The following is a 17226-nucleotide window of genomic DNA, read 5'->3' on the forward strand; positions in this document are numbered from 1 at the left end:
CTGTGCACACAGCTTTTTTTTTTTTTTGTAGAACTTCTACTAAATTTCTTTCAGTCAATCGACGATCTTCCAAAATCATATTGTGTATTTTGGCTATGATTTCTGGTGTTGATGTGCGTTTTGAACGTCCTTCAAGTGGATCGTCTTCAAGGCTTGTACGACCACGTTTAAGTTCAACAACCCATTTTTCTACTGTTCTAATTGTAGGTGAACAATAATTATACACTTTTAACATTCGTTCGTGAATTTCTTTTGGTGCTACACCTTCCAAAAATAAGAATTTTATCAATGCACAATATTCAAATTTTTCCATTGAAATAAAATACTGTGACACGGCGACACTAAATGGCTTGTAAACAAAGAATGAATTGACAAATTAAAACGAATCATATGAAGATTGTACCAACAAAACAAAACAAATTTGGGCTAGTAGCAACACCCTCACTTGTCGAACAACAAAACTTATTGACCAAAAATCCATTCAAGTTAATTATTGAAGGTGTACTTTATTTAGTAAAACGGGCACTTATGAGTGATAATTGTAACCATTAAAGGTTGAAGTGGTGTCGTTTCAATAGTAGAGAAAGCGCAAATGAGTTCAATGATATAATGAAAAACATTTTTGAATAAAAAATGTCAAAAATTAAAAAAAAAAGTATTCTTCAATGCACGTAGCGATTCGCGCTTAATGTCTTCAATTGACTCAAAAAAAAATTTCCCCGGAGTGGTGGTTTGACTTTGCGGAATAGCCAGAAGTTACATGAAGCTAAATCAGGCGATTACGGTGGTTGCGGCACGATATTGATTAAAAATTAGTCGAAAAACTCAAGAACAATCAATACAGTAGTATGTGACGGTGCATTATCGTGGTGCAAAAACCAAGAGCTGTTGGCCCACAATTTCGGCCTCTTTTTACGAATAGCTTCACGCAAACGACGTATAATACTACAATGGGATTCCGACAGTTTTGCCGGTCGGACGGAATTCGGAGTGCACTACATCTCGATAATCGAAGAAAACTGTTAACATAACTTTTATTTTTATCTTCCTTTCCAGTGGTTCTTCGAATTCGGTACAAATTTTCCAGAATATTCGGCCCATTTATTTGTTATTCGTCGATTTTCAAGTAGCAATTTCTTCATTTTATTGACGTGTTGATTATCAGTTGATGTTGATGGTCGTCCTGTACGTGGTTCGTCGTCAACGCGTTCTCGACCCTCTTTGAAACATTTTTACCAATCAAAACCACACAATACATATACAGTGTTTTGCATTATATAACAAAATTATCTATTTTTGGCTGTTACACTCGGTGTACCCCATACTTTAATTGAATTTTTCTTTCAGATATGCTTAAAACTATGCAATGTTTTATCGGATGTTGATAGCAGCTGATATCATACAGTTTGTGTGTCCAATGAATAGGTTATTGAAACGTTGCTTATGAGATTCATAAATGAAAAACTTACGCAATTCGATTATCAAGATAAGCATGGCGTCGATAAGCGATATTATCGATCAGCAGTCACTCACCAGTCAGCTAGTCGACGAGAGCGGTTTGATAATCTCCAATGCATCTTCAGCGTCTGCACGGCGTGTGTCCGATGTTGGCGTGAGCGTAGATCACGCATCATTGTCGCAAAATTCAGCGCTAGTAGATGGGCATCGCACGCCATCATCTTCACCGACTTCAGCTCTCTCTGCCCACAATGTCATCATAGACGATCATAATGTGGTTGCACATACAGTGGTAACAACCAGTGATGGGACCATCACAGACGTAGAAGGTGCTGGCCCGGTCGTAATGGTACGCACAATTATTGATGGCCTTAGTCATAGTCCAGTGCATTCGACATTTCAAACGTCAACAACAGTTTCTGCTCAAAGTCAGCATGAACAACAGTTGAATAGGCAGCATTTAGTCAATCATCATCACCATTTATATCAACACCAACAGCATCATCAGCTTGTGACACCGCATCATCAACAGCTGTTACAAATTGCAAATGGACATCAAAATCTCCAAGGTCAGCATCACACCCAGCAAAATCAAAAAGATCATTTACGTGATGGTAGCCCTGTGAACTTTGTAGGCTCCGATGTTACTCTTGATGAATTGTCAGTTTGTTCTTCGCCAAACTCTGGCACTGTAACAAACATTATTGATATCAAACAGGAGGACAAAGTGGTTGTAATAGAGGAGCATGACGAAGGCAGTAAGAAGATTGGTAAGCAAAGAGATGAAAATCATTGTAGCGACCGTAGAACCCTAGATGTATCTCACATTGATGTTGACGTCGGTGTGGGTGGAATCGATGATCTTTCAACGGACGCAGTGGAGGTGACATTAAATCAACATCACCACCAACATGTTCAATTACACCAACAGCAATTGTTGCACCATCACTATGTGAGCGCTGGAGGTAGTAGAAATGGCAGCAATTCGATGTCGCGGAATTCCCATGATAGTTTACATGAATGTCAGCAGTCACATCATGTTCATCAGGTTGGCGTATCAAATAACAACTATAGCAATACGATTTCTGCACCACAGACAAGTGATCACCAAGCATCACATCATGAAGCTTTGACAGTAATTGTGCAACAACATGAAGATTCCCGTGACTCGACTTCTCATATGCTTAGTCCAGAGATAGGTGCTGTAGATGAAAACTCTCTGCAGCCGACTTCTTATCAAACTTTGACATCGGTGAATGAGCGCATTTCTCCGCCCAGCTTTAGCCCAACATCTTCATATGCGACATTGACACCGTTGCAACCATTACCACCTATATCAACAATGTCTGATAAGTTTGCTTACGGTGGCCATATAAATGGCGGTGGTGTAAGCGTCGGTGGTAATTGTGTTGGAGGGGGTGCTGGTAGTAATAGTAATTCCTCATCGAGTGGCGTTGGGCCATTCGCGGTAATGCCGCATCAGGGCAGTCTGGGTGGTCTTAGTTTAAGCAGCCTTAGTGGAGTACAATCGCCATATTCTTCTTATGATAAGCTACCATCAATAGGTATGTCAATGTCACCACCACACAATTATGGTACCTCACCATCGCATACTTTATCGGGCATGGTGGTAGCGTGTGAATTACATACTGCATCGCCTAGCCCATGTGGTGCCCTCTCTCCACAATCTGCATATAGCCATTCTACTGAATTGCACTCTCCTACGCTATCGTCTACCTGTAAAACAACTACCGATGGTATTATCACTAACAATGTCTGCGGTAACACCAATCTTACTACTGGGACAACATCTCTTCATATTAACCAGTCTAATTCACGAAAGCATGTTATATGTCTTTCCCAACCTGTAACTATTAGTAATGGAACGGTGGTTGGAGAAAATGTTGTTGTAACGGGTTACGAATCACCATACAGTATACATCAGCGTGATCTCTTGGTGACTTCAACACCATCGTCCCCCTCCACATCCGGAGAACGAAGATCCCGTTTGCAATTACAGCACAGCCCTATTTTGAGTCCACATTCGGTATCAGCTGGTTCAGTATCGTTAAATTCTCCTGGAAGCTGTAGTATGATCAATCAACCTGTCGTAACATTGCCGCCCATAAATGGAGCAATGGCAACTTTATCCGCTGCTTCGCTAGGCAGTAGAGATATCCCTGACATTTCACGCCTGGAACAAGATGCTGTTGCAGTATCGCTTACACCATCGCCTCCGCCAAACGATATGGTGGGAACAGCTACAACTCTTCTCACCATCCATCAACCCGTGGGTCATGCCCATTCACAGCAGCAGCATTTAGTCACTGTAACATCACAACAGCACCACATTGGCAAACAGTCACATCCTGTAACCAGCGACTGCAACTTAAATGTTAGCAGCAGTAGCTTGCGTCTCTCCAATGTAATGGGTGGACAAAATTTGCTTAGCAACAACAATACTTTGTGCAATATGGGACAGCCGCAGCGCCAACTTTCTCAACAGCATTCTCAAAGTGATCAAAAACAACAGCACTTACAACTTAATATCCAACATGTAACAACTATTAATAATGGTAGTAACAGTTCGAGTGGATCTAGTGGTTGCAATACAACAGGTGGCGGTGGCAGTACCTGTAGTAGCAGTGGGGGAGCAAGTGGCGGTGCTGGCATTGGAAGTGGTGCTCTCACCAGCAGTGCCGATATGGAGGAAATCAATACTAAAGAGCTGGCCCAGCGTATATCTGCTGAATTGAAACGATATAGTATTCCGCAGGCAATATTTGCACAGCGCGTGCTTTGTCGTTCGCAAGGTACACTTTCCGATCTCCTGCGTAACCCCAAGCCTTGGTCAAAACTCAAGTCTGGCCGCGAGACTTTCCGACGTATGTTCAAATGGTTACAAGAACCAGAGTTTCAACGAATGTCAGCCCTACGGATGGCAGCAGCACAGATACCCCAACGCAGTAACACCAGCAACAATAGCGGCCTAGTGAGCAATTCAACTAGTGTTGGTACTAACAACGTTGTTGTTTCAAATATATCCAATTGTGGTAAATACAAATGAGCCATCCGTATTTCTTAATTTGTTTATCAACTTTGCCTTTAACATTACAGGTAATGTAAGCGGAAATGGGGTGTGCCGTCGTAAAGAAGAGCCTCATATAGAGCATATGCCCCAACCAAAGAAGCCGCGACTGGTATTCACTGATCTGCAGAGACGAACACTTCAAGCAATATTTAAAGTGAGTTTACACTTTTAACATACATATGGATTGTTGGGCTTTTAATGTTGAATATACAATTCTTTGTGTTATTGTGAATTTATTCCAGGAAACAAAGAGGCCTTCGAAAGAGATGCAAGTAACAATTGCTCGTCAATTGGGATTAGAACCGACCACGGTAGGGAATTTCTTTATGAATGCACGTCGTCGTTCTATGGATAAATGGCGCGATGATGATTCAATAGGTTTAGGCATGCATCGTCATTGTAGCAGTGGCAACGGAAACAATCGCTTAAGTAATAATAATAGCAATAATAATCACCGCAACCATCATTACCAACAATATCAGCATTTACATCAACATCATCAGTCGCTTTCGCCGAGCAACCAGCATTCATTAGATTTGGATGATGATGCTGATATGGATTTGGACTTGAGCCATGATGATTTCGACCTAGAAGGCGAACACGATAATAATCCAGCTAATCACGATATGTTGTGACACCATACAGAGAAGATAATCAAAGAAGAACAGCAACGACATCATCGACAGCAAGGGAAAAAAAGTCAGCCACTACAGCAGAAACAGCCAAAGGAAACAAAACAGCAGCTGAAGAAATGTAAAAACAGAAGCCACCAGCAAATATTTAACAAAAACACATACATAAGCGATATGTCATCATTGCAACATTCACACGACTTGCGTTACAAACGTTATGAGCGTATGCATGCAAGGACAGGTAGAATATCCACTTCAGTTCCGTCCTTTAACTCTGCGGTATCAGTAGTACGTTCCGCTGAAATTCTTTTGACCAATAAGACTTTGACTAATCTTAGGACTCAAAGTAAACCATGCATAACAAATGGAACTACAACAGCTATTGTTGTCGAAGATATGTGCGGCATTGAATCGGAAAACAACACCGTTGTTTTAGAGACCAATTTCAGTAATGCTTTAGTACGTAATGATGCACTAAATGAGTCCCTGTCAAATTGGAAGTCGAAGAGCCAAGCAGATGAAAATAAAATTATTGGCTTTAAACCGAAATACGCTTATAGAGAACGTAACAACAATGTGCAAAACAGTCAAATTTTAGCTAGGGAAACTCGAAATAGTTTTGACAAAAATATCAAAGATTTCGGTAAGAAACGATTGAGCTTTAAATCTGAAAATTTCTTAAGGCATATTGACACCGAAGAGAGCTACTCTGAAAGAAATAGCATCAATATTGTTCAAAGTAATATCATCGAGGAGGATTCCGATTTTCGGAATGCAACGCAATTCATGACAACGGACCTAGTCGAACATTCAATAAATAGTAGTAGTATGGATCAGTTTCTTTTATCTTCGGGTGGCGATTCAGATTGCAGTAATCTGGCAAAGCACCTAGCAGTTGCTGTTAGGAGTTGTGATGACAGCAGACAAGAAGGAAATGCTAACAACTTCAGAATCAGTGCTGCCGAAATCCATTACGCTAAAGAAGTCGAAAGAAGTGGAAATGAAAACGTCAATGGTAATGCGATCGTGAACAAAGTACTAACCGAATTCGTCCTTGAAAATGACGATTCAGGTGAAATACTCATAAGTAGTTGTAACTCGGAGATAGCTGAGCACAATGAAAAAGACACTGTTGGATGCTGTATTTTTAACGTCAATGAGAAAATACAAAATTTGGTAGAAAAAGCTGTAATATCATACGATCAACAATTTCAGCTGGCGCATAATTCAGATATGGACACTGATTATAGCCAACCACTGTCGAAAAACTCGGTAAAATGTAATCAAGGAAGTGATTATTCACCAATTGCTGAGCGTAACATGCACGACGTTGATGACGAAACCATTATATCTGCACATGGTGTGCTAGAATCTGCTGACCAACAAACAATCGCGGAGATACCGAGTAGTAAGGGTATTTGTGTTGAATATAAATTGATGCCAAAATATATGTTGTATATGGAGTCGAAGCAGTCACTAAGTCCAAATCAACAGCAGCAACATCAAAAGCTAGCCTCGACGCAACTCATAATTAAGACGAATGCTGAAAATGCTGGCCACGCTTTGGATAATGTTGTAAACAATGGCGTTGATGTAAAACATGTGCAGAAACTCGAAAGCATAAGTGGCTTCGATGATTCGATGATACAGGAAAGGGCGCAACGCGGGCAATTATATTCACTACGAAACCGCAAGTTAAGCGATAATGAAAACAGCATGGGAACAGGTATACCGATTTGTGTGAGCAACAAAAATATGAGCGATTAAGGGACGAATTCAGAGTTATTAGTTAACTGTAAACTAAAATGTTAACTATTGGTTAACTAACAGCATTCTGCTCATTCCTATTTTCCGGAAAATGAATATATTCATTTCGCAGAAGTGCATTATGATGTGATACTACTCCGACAACCCTTGATACTGTGGCTTGTGATACGCCAAAGAGAAAAAAGTTTGGACGATTACTATTTTTTTGGCGACGATCTATAATTATATATATGTATATATATATCAGACTCAATATTATATTCGCTAGACATTTCAAAAATTAAATTAAAGCAATTGTCAATTATACTCTCACAACATCAGCTGTTATTTGACTATTAGGTAACCAACAGACATTGGGGGTTTAACGAATAGTTAAATAAGCATTGCTAATAAAAAGTAGTTAGTTAAGCCGTTGGTATTGGTTAACTAATGAATCTGAATTTGGCCCTAAGTGGATTATTTGAATGAAGATTTGGAAGATCTGATCTGAAGATCATGTTAGTGTGTTAGGTGTAATGTATAGTATGGTAGTTAATGGTAGTTATTGGCAGATTATGTCGTTTATGTCGCTTTTTAGCAGAGAATTCCACATATTTGCAATAGTGAAATATATGTTGGACGTAGAAACCAGTTTTACTTTTGCAACATGTTACAACAGAGTCTAATAGTTTTTTTATCTTGTATGTTTCACCTAAAACTAATCGAGATAAATATAGGGCTATGTATATATAAATGATCAGAATGACGAGACGAGTTGAAATCGGAGTGTTTGTGTGTCTGCGGGCCGTCTGTCCGTACAAGTTGTTACTTGAGTAAAAATGAAGATATCTTGATGAACATGGTACACATGTTCCTTGGCACCATAAGAACTTTGGTATTGTAGGTGGACGTAAACGGATTACAAAAACATCATTAATCGAAGAGATATACATAGCTATAGGTAAGCCGTAAATTAAGATAAAGAACTCAAATTTGACACAACAAATCACATAAAAGAAGGGTACCTCTTTCATTTAAAAATGGGCCGTAAAGCTGTATCACCCAAATTTACATAGTACAATTCTTTACCATCTTTACGATAGTGTGAAAATAGGCAAAATCGGATGATAACCCTTCTCACTCCCTCTATAACAATTTTATTAAAAACGACTAAAAATAAAGTAAATCAATAACTAAATGAATGAGACACATTAAATTTTATATTTGATATGGTATCTCGTGGCCTATTCGACCGAATATGAGGAAACCAGTGCCTATAATTAACTTTTTTCTGAAAATATCGGTCCGTGTGTGATTTAATTTCTGAGAGATATAGTATGTTTGAATGTTGACTGCCATGTTAATAGTATGTAGAATTGGCTAAAATAGATAAAAATCGATTGATATATTCCTATCTTTGATCATTGCCGGATGTGATCCTTGCAAGTTGCAAGAGTATAAAATGTTGGGTTACACCCGAACTTAGCCTTTCTTTACTTGTTTTTTTTAATAAATTAAAAAAAATTAACATATATTCAATTAAACACTCCATTGGAACTTCAATTTTATGGAGCAACCATAGTTTTCAGTTTTAGTCAAATAATCATAAGACATATTACATCTATGTCTGAAAATAGGCAAAATCGGATGATAACTCTGCTCATTCCCACTATAACAGTTTTATTAAAAACTACTAAAAATAAGGTAAATTAATAACTAAATGAATGAGACGCATTAAATTGTATACATACTTGATACGGTATCTCGAGGCCTATTCGACCGAATATGAGAAAACCAGTGCCTATAATTGACTTTTTTCTGAAAATATCGGTCCGTGTGTGATATATAATTTAATTTTTGAGAGATATAGTATGTCTGAATGTTGACTGCCATGTTAACAGTATCTAGTATTGGCTAAAATAGATAAAATCGATTGATATATTCCTATCTTTAATCATCGCCGAATGTGATTCTTGCAAGTTGCAAGAGTATAAAATGTGGGTTGCACCCGAACTTAGCCCTTTCTTACTTGTTTTTTTTTTTTATTAAAATAAAAAAATAACATATCTTCAATTAAAAACTCTACTGAAACTTCAATTTTATGGATTAACGCAGAATTTTTAGTATCAGTCAAATAATTATAAGACATTCGATATTAACATTTAGGTGTTTCTGCTGATCAACAGTTGAATTTTTGTTTTTATGGTAAGAAGAATTAAGGGAAGAATCGAAAGCCGCAGTGAGGAACTTTCATCCACTAAAACTCACCTAATCCGAACTCAATATTCTTTCATGGAACCACTGGATAAAGAATTACCTCGTGGGAGTGACAAGACATTTTATGTCTCCGCTGACGGACGACTAATCTGTTGAAAGGGCCTCAGTTTTGTCATTGTTAAAGCTGAAACTTCGCTGATAGCGTTTCATTTCCCAGTGTGTCGAGTGTCGACAAATTTTTGACGTGAAAGCGCCACTAAGTGTAGAATCAGTCTGTGGGTTAACTTCAGTAGCGTCGATTGATATAATATGGAAAGCACTCATTAGTCGTATTGCAGAAAACTGTTACACTATGTTTATTATTTCGCTTACAATATTACGAAGCTCATAACTTTTTCGATTCGAAATATGTCATCCTTGGCGCTCTATATATACGCCGAACAAGAATTGGAATTAAGTATGCTAATAATTTCTGTTCAAAGTTATTTAATGCTGGAGGCATTCACTATGCCTCTTGCTGAGTATATTTTCCTCCAAGTACAACCAAGGTTCCAGAATAATTCTTCATCCTTTGACATAATACTAGCTATGCCATGAATCTACCCTAGATTTACTTTGCCACGAAGATTGCAACATCCAGTGGAAACGTCGAAGACCTTGTAAAATTTATTCAGTCGTTGTACGGAAAATTTTTGAATTTGACGAGATTGGAATGGATTATTGTCAAATGCAATGATACGTTCGAAGAATTTCTTCAGACCAAAGTACTACAGCATATTGCTGCCATACAAACTTACCGATCAGAATCAGGATAGAGATCTTCATGTGCTCTTTTATGCTATCAGAAATGCACCTTTGAAAGGTATTATAGCTCCGGTGCAGCCAACGTTAGCATTTTTTCTTGTTTGTTAGATATAACTTAATATTTGTTGTAAGAAATTCATTATGTATTTCCACATTTTTTATGGTTTTAGCACGCATTAGGAGATAATAAATAACTATATGTACATGCAAGGCGCGCTCTTAGCAGAGTTGCTTGGAAAGCATTATTACGTCAGGCTGAAGTCGAATAGGGTTGACAAGGCTTACTGAAGAAAGAAGAAGAAACTTACAAAGCAGTTACAACAACATGACAAGTGCAGTTCTACGGCGAAACAAGCAGGATAATTCTTAAAAGCGAAATTTTTATAGTATGCTGCAAATTTTTATAAGCGGATACTTTGGTACATACATATGTGTATTGAAATTGATATATACATTGTATATACATAGGTGCAGACAATGCATCTAAATTGTAAGTTTACATATGTATGTATATGAAAACGTAATTGTAAACCAAAGGGCAGTGGATGCGATTTTTCTTTTATACAAATACATACATACATACATATATACTTAATAAATAATTGGCTTCTTTTAAAACATATATATAAGCAAATTTATAAGCAAGCTTACAAAATGTATTTATACAGAAAAGTTTTTATTGAACACACATACATAGGTACATACATATATGTAGTCGTAATGCAAAACTATCTAAAAATGATTCATATGAATCATAAAAACAGGAGTAGTATTAACAACTTAATAAATAAAATTAGAGAAATGCAACATATTTAAAGAATCTTACATAGGACATGTTCAAAAAGCGAAATTAAAACAAATATATATAGAATGAAGGCATTCGAATAATAATAGCTTATAAGATGTACAACAAATTCAAAACAAAAAAATACATATATATTTAAAAAACTTAACATAGGACATGATATAAAAAGCGAAATTAAAACAAATACATACATTTGCCGCTGGATGAAGGCATTCGAATAATAATAAATAATAAGGTATACAACAAATCCAAAGAAAAAACTATTTAACTAAATTGATGGAAGTTTAAGCTAGTCAAATGCAAAAATCGTCTGTGCAAGTTTGTGTTAAAATAAAAGACAACTTGCTGAATTCATAGGTTAAGTTATATTTGTATGTGTATATGCAATGAATGAAATATAGTGAATTTCCTGTTAGCGCACAGTGTACTATGTTAAAACACATTCGGTAATTCTTTAATTAAGCAGCTATAGTTAAATCATACATACCTTACATACATTTTACATTCTTGTATACACACGAATATTCGTAATATTTTCACATAGAGAGGAAGTGAAAAAACGACGTATTCTAGTGATATGAACGGCCACTTGGATGATCAGTAAATAAATCGTGAAAGCAAAAAATTATTCAGGACGAAAACCATTGGATAGAGAAGATAATTAACAAAAATGGAAAGAAAAATAATTTCCGGCTTATATGAGTTCGGGAAGAGAAATGGGAAGAACGCGGTTAAATTTTTAAGTGTTAAAAATGGTTTATTTCGACTTCTGGTAAAACAAGGTGTCCTAAGAAAAAAGTGATAAGGCAAAGATGTGGTTGTAACAAATTGTGTAACTTTTGTACATAGACTCAAAATTGTTGTGAAAAGTTCAATTCACCTAAATTTTGGGTTTTTATTTACATTTACCTTGCACAAAAAAGGTTTTTATTTCACGAAATTTGTTGTTTTGTTTGGTGTGTACTGATGGTATAGAAAATATGTATATACTATAAATACTTTACAATGGGAAATTTGATGGTGAAAAAAAGATCGTCCGTAATTGTTTTTAATTTGTATTCCTTTTTGAATGGGTTTCAATCTAATAAATCTCCGTATGATTTTTTTTCGCTTTGTTCCATTTCCAAGAGCTACTGTACTTAGGGGTCTCTATAAAGCGTTGTCGTTATCACGAAAATGTTAAGTAAGGCGAAAAACGCATTGAGAACTGCGTTTAGCTCATGCGTTTTTCCCTTCGTATTTTCGGCACTCTACATATATTGCGAAAGCGAGAATGGAACTTGTTCGTTTACGAATTTTTGATTCGTCATTAAACCAGCAAACGCAACGAACAAAGTTCATGGCGCTTATTTGTAGTTTAAATTCCCTACAATAATTTGTTTTATTAGGAAAAGATGAAAACCTAAGGGTTATTTGAAAATGTATGAGAAAAGAACATAAAATGGGTAAAAGGAAATGTAAATTGGCTCTTAAAATACTCGAACATCAAAAAGATTGATCTCGAAAAAACAAAATTAAAATTTCCAACATTAGAACTGAAAGAGTAAATGGAAGAATTTGGATTTTAAATATGTATTTTTTATTTAATGCAATAATGCGGATTTTTTTCAATGATATTGAAGTCTGATAGTGATTTTCTTAATAGCCAATTTATTTTTATTATCGAATTTTCCATTTACTACATTCAACATTACTTCCAATCCATATTTACACATTTTATATCTAAAACTTTTACAACAAATTTAAGGGCTTACATGGATTTCTTCGAGCAAAAAGCGGCCTATTTTAAATTTTTTGTTTAACTAAAAAATTAAATATTTTATTCGACCTTCCGTCAGTTCCTCGGAAAAAAGACGTATCCGCGTTGACAGCAGAACTTCTTACAGGATCGTCTGAAGTAAAAAGGAAAAATATGGGCACAGTTACAATCATAAACTAGGTATTGAAGGAAGAAAAAACAAAAAAAAGTGAGTATTGTATTTTTGGCAGACGTTTTTACAAAAAAAAGTAAATTTTCGTGAAAATCGCATTTTTTTTATAGTTTTAATTGAACAAAAATAATCCTATGTTCAAGATTATCTAACTTTGAAAACAAAGCTTCGAAAAGAACGCGTCTACAGTTTTAAGTGACTATATGACTGACTTCAAGTGCGCAGCTTTTCAAAGCGGTATCTCCGAAATCTCGGATCATGTTGAGAATTTACATAAATATGGATCATAAAAGCATTTCGTGTGTTAATAAAGCATTGCTTTTTGGGAGAAAATACTGTTGTATTTGGGCTCTGCACCAAGAAAATCAACCGTTGAAAAGAGATTTGCTAAGTTGGAAAGAGGCGAAATGAGCACTGAGGACAATAAAAGCAGTGAACGCCCCAAAGAGGCGAAAACTCTGTGCAAAGTGGGTGCCTCGCAATCTAACAAAAACAACGAATTGCCGACTCTAAGGAGTCTTTGACTGCTCTTTAATCGTGATAAAAACCGAATTTTTGCGTCGGTGTGTGACAATCATTTCACACTGGAGTCCAATCAGACATATAGTGGTCTGCACATGATGAACCGGTCTTCAAGTGCGGAAAGACGAAGAAGTCAGCTGGCAAGGCTATGGCATCAGTCGTTTGGGATGTACATACATGTTATACATGGATGTATAATATTCATAGACTGATTACTGAGCCAGTTATAATCCATTGCACTGTGTATATGGTTGCAGTTCTATTCTACTTTTCCAAATATTTAGCAAATGTATTATTTTTTGGGAAGGATCAGTTTGAAATAGTACGCATATACTTCATCGTTTCCGTTTAAATATTCCTCGCTAAAGAGTTCCCATAATAAACGCGTCCGATCGCGCTCAAAATACTATAAGGAGAACCGCGGCCTCCGACGAACTATTTATAGGAACCTCCCGCCGCAAACGCTCCGTCCCGCAATTTTTACATCAGTACTATCGACTTTATTTTGTAATATTGTATTGATATTGACGTGAGGCGTGTTTTTATTATTGTTAATTTTTTTTTTTTGAGGAAACGAAGTATTCAAAATATTCCTGCAAACATGGAGACAAATGCTTATGATTTGAAATATAATTTTTGTATTTTTGTATTGTATTAAAATTTTAACATTTTTATTTAGTTTCTATAAACTACTTATTATAATTGATTTTAGGGCCCTTTTCCCAATGTTTGGTTAGCAGCTATCTGTCAGCTAAGTTCTGGTTAAAAAAAGATTCTTTAACGAATCGCAGACGAATAAAGAAGTATTGATTTAGTTAACCAAAACCTAACTGACAGATGGCTTCTAACCAGGCGTTGAGAAAACGGTACTTAGGGTTTTATGCTTTTAAATTCACAGAAAACCTAATCTAAAATGTGCAAATCGGTTACACCACTTACTCTCTTGTACAAACTCATCTCGATAACTTGTTTGTTGTTTTAACATATAATTTTTTTGACAAGACAGCAGCGCGCAAAAGTAGCAAGTAGAGAAATGGCGAATCGGAGACAACTTATAGATCAAAAATGCGTTGGTATTTAGTACAAGGAGTTTTCCAAAGTAAACAGGACTTTCTGAATCTATCGCCTATCTATCGTTATGTCAACTGATGCGTTAGAATCTGCTATCTTTGTCGATTGTACAGTGATTATTTCTTAGATTGGATGTGAAGTTATTGTTGCGGTTTAAGTGTCAGCATGTTTGTGATATTGGTGCGAAAATGAGCTTTGAATAAAGAGCCAACATTAAATTTTGTTTTAAAATTGGTAAAACCTTTACCGAAACGTTTCAATTGATGAAACAAGTTTATGGCGATGATTGCCAATCCCGTAGCAGAGTGCACAAGTGGTTTTAACGTTTTCAAAGTGGTCGTGAGGACATAAATGACGATCAACATGTGGAACATCTTAAAAACATTGATTTATCGCATTTTGACCGAACGTTTGGGCTTACGAAAGATGTGTGCACTGTTTGTTCCGCACAAATTGACTGACGAGCAAATTGCTCAGAATCCAATATTCGAAGGACATCATGAAAGAGGTCAGAAAGACCTAAAACTTCCTTGGCAATATTGTGACTGGTGAAGAAACGTGGTGTTTCCAATATGATCCCGAAACGAAACGCCAGAGTGCTGAATGGAGAGCACCGGACGAGCCGAAACCCAAAAAATCGCGCATGGAGAAGTCAAAAATGAAGACAATACTGATTTGTTTTTATGATTCCAAGGGTTTTGTCCACAAAGAATTTGTTCCACCTGGCCAAAACGTTAATGCGATATTCTACCTTGGAGTTTTGAAGCGTTTGGTGGGCCGTATTCGACGTGTTCAGCCCGAATATCGCGAAGATGAAAGTTGGCGCTTGTTGCCCGAAGCGCATTACGTCTTCTCATCGTTCGACACTTGTGAGCAATTATTTGACCAAAAATCATCATTTTACCATTAAGCACTCCCCGTATTCACCAGATTTGGCACCGTGCTACTTCTTGCTTTTCGGAAAACTGCATTTGCCCATGAAAGGAAAGCGTTATGCAGACGTAGAGGTCATTCGAAAGGCTTGCACCGGCATACTGGCGGCCATACTGGTAAACGAGCTAGAACACTCGTTCGACATTTGGACCATGCAAAAAGCTGTATTGAAGCAGGAGGAGACTACTTTGAATAAAATAAATTGATTTGCTTGTATACTTTGGAACACACCTTTTACATTTATCTTTAATATTTAGTTGACCATGTGACTCTTTTTATTTGATAAGGCTAATTACTTTTTTATATAATTTAGTTTTTTAATAATGTTCCTAACCAGATCTAACCAACTTTATGGGCAGGATTATTTTAAATTAGTGGTGCGCTACCATAAAGCCATGGCTATAACCTTAACTATATCTATCAATAGAATTTTGGCTTTCCGCTAAATAAACAGCTATTTTCGGTTTTTTCATATTTTTGTGTTTCATTTTGTATATTTTTCAATGTTTTATTAATACTGACATATATTCTATCAATTTCTTCGTCACCGCTCATTTTATTTGCTTTGTTTGGCACTTTCGAAATAAAAACAAAAACGGCGAATGAAAATATTAACCGTTTGTGGCTATGGCACCAACATCCGATTACAGTGAATATCGTTACTGTTTTAGACCCTTAAAACATTCAGTTGATTGTCTTCATATCACGTAAAGCACTAAATATAATTCATAATACAATATTTTAAAGCATTCATAATTACAAAAAATTTCGTGCAGAGAGCGTTTCGAACGGCAATAAAATTGTGTGATGCTGTTTCATTCTGCACTGCACAGACAAACATTGCATGTGAAACATAGCCTCAGTTGTACTTCGCACAGGCATAGAAGCCAGCTGATTTGATTTTTAATTTTGTGAGAGGAAATGCCATTAAAAAATTTATTCTAAGATTTGTTGTTTTTTTAAATATTCTTCGCCCTTAACGAATGATGCTGTTAAGAAGGCGCAAACGGCGCCGCAAATAAAGATGGAAATTAAAATGGCTACTTCCGAATGAACGTTTTAAAATAAATAATGACGAGGGCAAGCTTTTTATGTTAACTCGGATTAAGCGGCCGGTTTATAATATATTAGGTTGTCAAATATCTTCCCTCCGCCTTTTTGCCTTTTGAATTTCGCGGCTGTGTATAAAACGCTACAGAGCTCGTACCTGGCAATATTATACATCTTTGAAAGGTCTTGACATCACCTAAAAACGACGCTACGCATGATTTGGATATTGCGTTCAACAGTTATAGACGTGTAAGCATGGAGTTCACTTACGCCGAAATTCGCGCTATTTTAAGTTTTTCTTAGCGGGTGAAAACGACAACATGGACTGGCTGGCTTGCCGGCGGAAGACCTGTGACGACGACTACCGATCAAATCATGGAAAACATCGAGTTAGACCGTTACGTGGAATCTCACGACAACGCACAGAAGATGGACGTTAGTCACCAAACCATTTTAAACCATCTGCAGAAAGCATGATTTGACGCAAAAAAGCCTTCTGTACTGAATCAACGCCTGCGATATGCTGCTGAAACGGAACGAACTCGACCCATTTTTGAAGCGGATGGTGACTGGCGACGAAAAATGGATCACATACGACAAAATCAAGCGAAAGCCGGGAAGGTTTTGTTGTGTGTTTGGTGGGATTGGAAGGGAATCATTCACTATAAGCTGCTCCCATATGGCCAGACGCGTAATTTTGCGATCTACTGCGAACAACTGGACCACTTGAAGCAGGCTGTAGTGTTCCACCAGGACTACGCCAGACCACACTTCGTAGCTGACTCTTCAGAAGCCACGGAAGCTCGTATGGGAGGTTTTATCACATTCGCCACATAGCTCGGACATAGTGTCAAGTGATTACCACCTGTTCCTGTCCATGGCGAATGCCCTTGTTGGTGTAAAGTTAAACTCAAAAGAGGCTTGTGAAAAGTTTCTGTCCGAGTTCTTCGCAAATAAAGAAGGGGG

The 17226-nt window shown here is 36.9% G+C and overlaps 2 protein-coding genes across 2 annotated transcripts; both read left to right on the plus strand.

Moving 5' to 3' along the window:
* Positions 1-1341: 1341 nt before the first annotated feature.
* LOC120779445 (homeobox protein onecut) lies at positions 1342-5200 on the plus strand. Its single transcript, XM_040111693.1, has 3 exons — positions 1342-4511; positions 4576-4703; positions 4792-5200. Exons 1-3 carry the CDS (start codon positions 1457-1459, stop codon positions 5182-5184), a joined length of 3576 nt encoding a protein of 1191 aa, XP_039967627.1. The 5' UTR covers positions 1342-1456; the 3' UTR covers positions 5185-5200.
* LOC120779447 lies at positions 5184-11169 on the plus strand. The gene is made up of 2 exons (XM_040111694.1): positions 5184-6907; positions 10119-11169. Exons 1-2 carry the CDS (start codon positions 5356-5358, stop codon positions 10133-10135), a joined length of 1569 nt encoding a protein of 522 aa, XP_039967628.1. The 5' UTR covers positions 5184-5355; the 3' UTR covers positions 10136-11169.
* The last annotated feature ends 6057 nt before the right edge of the window (positions 11170-17226 follow it).

Source organism: Bactrocera tryoni, unplaced genomic scaffold (assembly GCF_016617805.1).
Source record: "Bactrocera tryoni isolate S06 unplaced genomic scaffold, CSIRO_BtryS06_freeze2 scaffold_11, whole genome shotgun sequence".
NCBI lineage: Eukaryota > Metazoa > Arthropoda > Insecta > Diptera > Tephritidae > Bactrocera > Bactrocera tryoni.